Source organism: Nanorana parkeri, unplaced genomic scaffold (assembly GCF_000935625.1).
Source record: "Nanorana parkeri isolate BGI_ZX_2015 unplaced genomic scaffold, ASM93562v1 scaffold1380, whole genome shotgun sequence".
Taxonomy (NCBI): Eukaryota; Metazoa; Chordata; class Amphibia; order Anura; family Dicroglossidae; genus Nanorana; species Nanorana parkeri.
This window is the reverse complement of record NW_017307648.1, coordinates 91,501-96,364: the sequence shown is the minus strand read 5'-3', so window position 1 is coordinate 96,364 and position 4,864 is coordinate 91,501. Positions and strand designations below refer to the sequence as shown.

Sequence of the window (4,864 nt, the reverse complement as noted above, 5' to 3'; positions counted from 1 at the left end):
CCCCCCCCCCCCCCAGTAGGTGCCTGCTTTAAATCAATAAAAAAAAAATGTTGATGTCATAGTCACGGTCTTTTATGTAAATATCTAACTTGATTTAGTTTTCTGTTCATTCTTCTGGCTTCATCTTTATACTTCTCAGCAGGTTCCTGACGTTGGCTATGTTCTATCAATTCTCCCGGCATTTGTTCTGTTTTCTTCCCACGAATTATGTAGATTTGTAATTAACCGTGTTTACATACTTGCCTGCTTACATACTACATATATGAATGATGTCCCTTCTTATTTCTACACTTTGGTTACTTTCTGCACATACACTATATCACCATTAGTATTGCTGTCTTGGTATGCTGATGCCGTAAGAGTTCCCTTCACTGGAACTAAGGGGCCAAGCCCTACCCATGAAACCCCCCCCCCCCAAACTTTAGACTTGGCACAATGCAGTCAGGCAAGTACCGTTCCCCTGGCAACCGCCCAACCCAGACACGCTCATCGGATTGGTAGACAGAGAAGCGTGATTGGTCCCTCCAGAGACCACGCCTCCACTTCTCTAGAGTCCAGTGGCGGCACGCTTTACACCACGGCATCCCACGCTTTGCATTACACTTGGTGATGTGCGGCTTGGATGCAGCTGCTCGGCCATGGAAACCCATTCCATGAAGCTCTCTACGCACTGTTGTTGTGCCAATCTGACGGCCGCATGGAGTTTGGAGATCTGTAGCTATTGACTCTGCAGACAGTTGGCGACTTCTGCGCACTGTGCGCTTCAGCATGCGCTGACCCCGCTGTCATGTGACGTAGCCGTACGTCAGCTAAGAGCCGGCCCGTACAGATCTGTGCGGCGTGTGCAGCCATATCGGGTCGCTCCCTTGAAGGACGGGTGCTGCGTGTGATTTGCTCAGGGCTCTCTCTCCTTCTGCTGCTGCGTGAAAAGGCCGACAGAACACTAATAAGATACAAGAGCTGGTTGTTTGTTTTCGGGAACACATTAGGGGGCTCCCTGTTATTCACGAACTGAACTGAGTTTAGTTAGCGGCTCAGATGAGCAAGCCCTCCTGAGATCCCGCCCATCCCACCTGAGACCCCGCAAAAAAAAAAAAGTCTCAGAAATTGGTATTGAGGAAAAGTATTGGTACTCGGTCTGGAAAAAATGGTATCGGCGCATCCTTAGATTATACAAATGTTTCTCTTTAATTTTATGCATATTTTAGCTCCGCCAAGCACACCCACCGTATTAGAGAACAGCGCCCCACGAGCGTGACAATTATGTGCAGGAACCCGCACCAACCCACCACAGTCTTCTGTTCCCTGCAATCCTCTACATGGACCGCCATCCTCGTGAGGAAAAATCGCACATTTCCCACACATTGTGTACAGGCATTTTAATTGATTGAACGGCAAGTTAAATTTTTTACATACAGCACTTCAGATCCAGGTGACTCCGCCCACTTCCACCATTCCACAGAGCGTAGAGCCCAGATCTGAGTGATCAGCCCTGACCAGCCGCTCACAGCACAGATTGTAACTTTCACTTCTGGGGAATCCTATCACCGGGAATGAATGTATGAGGGAAGGATAGGCAGCTCTCATCAGATCCGGTCTCTTCCGGAGTTTTACATTGCAATGGTAAAAAGTCTCCAGAACACACATCGGGGTGACTTCAATAAAACACGTACAACACTTTTCTGGCGGTGTGGCCCTTTACAACATCTCCAATGTCTAACAAATACTTGTTTTCGGGTAAAACTTTTCCCACACTTTGAACATGAAAAAGGACGCTCAAATGTGTGAATTCTCTGATGTCTACAAAGTGCTTCTTATATTCTCCATACACTATACATGAACATGGACGTTCACCTGTATGAATTCTTTGGTGAATAACGACAGATCCTTTATGATTTCCAGGACTCTGAACATAAATAAGGACACTCAACCCATGTGAATTCTCTGATGATTTACAAGGTCTCGTTTCTGGTTGAAAGATTTCTCGCACTCTGAACATGAAAAAGGACGCTCACCCGTGTGAATTCTTTGATGTGACAGGAGTAATCTTTTCTCAGTGAAACTTTTCCCACACTCTGAACATGAATAAGGACGATCACCCGTGTGACTTTTCTGGTGATTAACAAGGTGTCCTTTTTGAGTGAATGTTTTCCCGCATTCTGAACATGAATAAGGACGCTCACCTGTGTGACTTCTCTGATGTCTACGAAGAGCTTCTTTCTGAATAAATGATTTCCCGCACTCTGAACAGGAAAAGGGACGCTCGCCTGTATGAATCCTCTGGTGTGTTAGAAGTTTATCTTTACGAGTGAAAACTTTTTCGCACTCTGAACATGAATAAGGACGCTCACCCATGTGAATTCTTTGATGTGTCAGGAGTAATCTTTTCTCAGAGAAACTTTTCCCACACTGTGAGCATAAATAAGGACGATCCCCTGTGTGATATCTCTGGTGATTAACAAGGTGTCCTTTTCGAGTGAATGTTTTCCCACATTCTGAACATGAATAAGGACGTTCACCTGTGTGACATCGTTCATGTCTATGAAGAGCTCCTTTCTGAATAAATGATTTCCCACAATCTGAACAGGAAAATGGGCGATCGCCTGTATGAATCTTCTGGTGTGTCAGAAGTGTACTTTTAGCAGTGAAATATTTTCCGCACTCTGAACATGAAAAACGGCTTCCTTTGTGAGTTTTCTGGTGTATAAGTAGCTGCTTTTTATTAGTAAAACCTTTCCCACACTCCAAACATGAAAACTGATGATTTCTTGTGTGAATTCTCTGGTGTTTAAGAAATTTGCTTTCCTCCTTAAAACATTTCCCGCATTCTGAACATGTATAAATGACACTGGTATGAGATCGGAGATGTATATAAAGTTCAGCTTTTGTCTTGAAGGACTTCCTGCACCACAAACAGGAGAATGGATCCTCACCTCTGTGATCTCCTTCATGGGGTGAGGAAGATTCCTCAGGATTAGATCTGGGTTCCTCTTACTGGATCCATCTGTAGGAAACACACACACTGACTGAATACATTGTTTCTATGTGTGTATCAGATGATGGGGGATGTAGGCGGAGCCTCCGTACTGCTCTCTCCTCTTACCCGGTGATGTGAGGGGCGGCTCATTCTCCATCACCACGTCCTTGTAGAGATCCCGGTGTCCTTCTAGATACTCCCACTCCTCCATGGAGAGATAGACAGAGACATCCTGACACCTTATAGGAACCTGACACACACAATGATACAGTCACCACCCAGACACATCCCTCGTCTGTTCCTGGATCATGTCCCAGAATTCCCGGCACCGCTCACCTCTCCCGTCACCACCCAGACACGCCCCTTGTCTGTTCCTGGAATCACAAACTCCGACTTTTGGCACTAATGGATGGCTGACACGGTACAATATTCTATTACTATAAACCGCAACAGACATCACAGTGACTATGGAGGACGAAGACGGACATGACGGGGGGGAGGGGGGTTACCGGGTGTAAATATAAAATAATATCTTCTTAGCTCCTCTGCTGCCAGTTCCAGCAATGTCTCCTCTCTACTTCCTCCCAACTCATCTCTTACTGGTACTTCCTGTTTATACTCTTACATCACTTCCTTTCTATATCTTACATCACTTCCTGTTGGTGCGTTCAAAGTCAGATCACCGTCGTGTGTTGAATATAAATACTGCGGTCTATCGTATGTGTTTCGCTATTAGTGATTACAGACATTCATACGGCTCCTTACACACTGTACGTGGACATCAGTCCCCGCCCCCAAGGAGCTGACAATCTAATGTCCCATCGCACGTACATAAACATACTACGGATAGGGTCGCCACCTTTTCTTCAAGCGAAACCCGAACACTCAAGCGATGCGCTGACATTTTTTTGGGAGAATGAGTGGGGGCTTAGTCATATGTAAATATCACAGTTGAGACTATTTTCAGTGGGGGGCCAGTAGCCCCTATCTTCATTTTGGTTGCCCCTGTCTGTATGACACCTTGTGTCCGGGTTTCTGCTGCCATGAAACCCGGACACAGCATTCAAAACCCGGACTGTCCGGGTGAATCCTGGACAGGTGGCAACCCTAACTACGGATACTTTAGGAGTAGGGTTGCCAACTTTTCTTCCAGTAAAAACCCGAACACTTTAGCGCCGTGTGCGGCAATTTTCTTTTGTAGAATATAGAGGAGAGAGCGAGGAAGCGCCATCTATCGGCGCGGCCGGAGAACTGACAGGCTGAGGAGCCTCTCACCTAGCGCAGCACAAAGCATGTGGTGGCCCCCTCAACAGTGGGATGTGACCCACTTTTGGGTCGCGACCCACAGGTTGAGAACCATTGACATAGGGGATTGTAAGCCCCTGTGTCAGTGGTTCTAAACCTTTCTAGGGCTGGGACCCCTTGGTAACATTTGCCAGGTTGTGGTAAAATTTAGGAATGCACCAATACTAGTATCTGTGTGGGCTCATGTGAGCTCAATGGGGCTCTCTCACGGTCAATGGGGCTCTGTGTTGGCCAGGCTGGGCTCTGTGGTGGCCAGCCTGGGCTCTGTGGTGGCCAGGCTGGGCTCAATGGTGGCCAGGCTGGGCTCTGTGGTGGCCAGGCTGGGCTCTGTGGTGGCCCGCCTCGGCTCTGGGGGGGCCAGCCTGGGCTCTGTGGTGGCCAGGCTGGGCTCTGTGGTGGCCAGCCTCGGCTCTGTGGTGGCCAGCCTGGGCTCTGTGGTGTCATGCCATGAGGGACAAGTAGATTGGCATGAGGGACGAGTAGATTGGCATGAGGGACGAGTAGATTGGCATGAGGGACGAGTAGATTGCCATGAGGGACAAGTAGATTGCCATGAGGGACAAGTAGATTGCCATGAGGGAC

General features: G+C 47.7%; 2 protein-coding genes across 2 annotated transcripts in view; both read right to left on the bottom strand.

The window, feature by feature from the left end:
• The window catches only part of LOC108797993 (gastrula zinc finger protein XlCGF26.1-like), a 10,086-nt gene extending 8,755 nt beyond the window's left edge, over positions 1 to 1,331 (bottom strand). The window contains exon 1 of the mRNA XM_018569687.1: positions 1,228 to 1,331. Coding sequence (XP_018425189.1) covers positions 1,228 to 1,331 — 104 coding nt within the window. The remainder of the gene's footprint in view (positions 1 to 1,227) is intronic.
• A 595-nt stretch (positions 1,332 to 1,926) lies between these two features.
• LOC108798012 (zinc finger protein 850-like) overlaps positions 1,927 to 4,864 on the bottom strand; it is a 12,421-nt gene continuing 9,483 nt past the window's right edge. The window contains exon 5 of the mRNA XM_018569706.1: positions 1,927 to 2,684. Coding sequence (XP_018425208.1) covers positions 1,927 to 2,684 — 758 coding nt within the window. The remainder of the gene's footprint in view (positions 2,685 to 4,864) is intronic.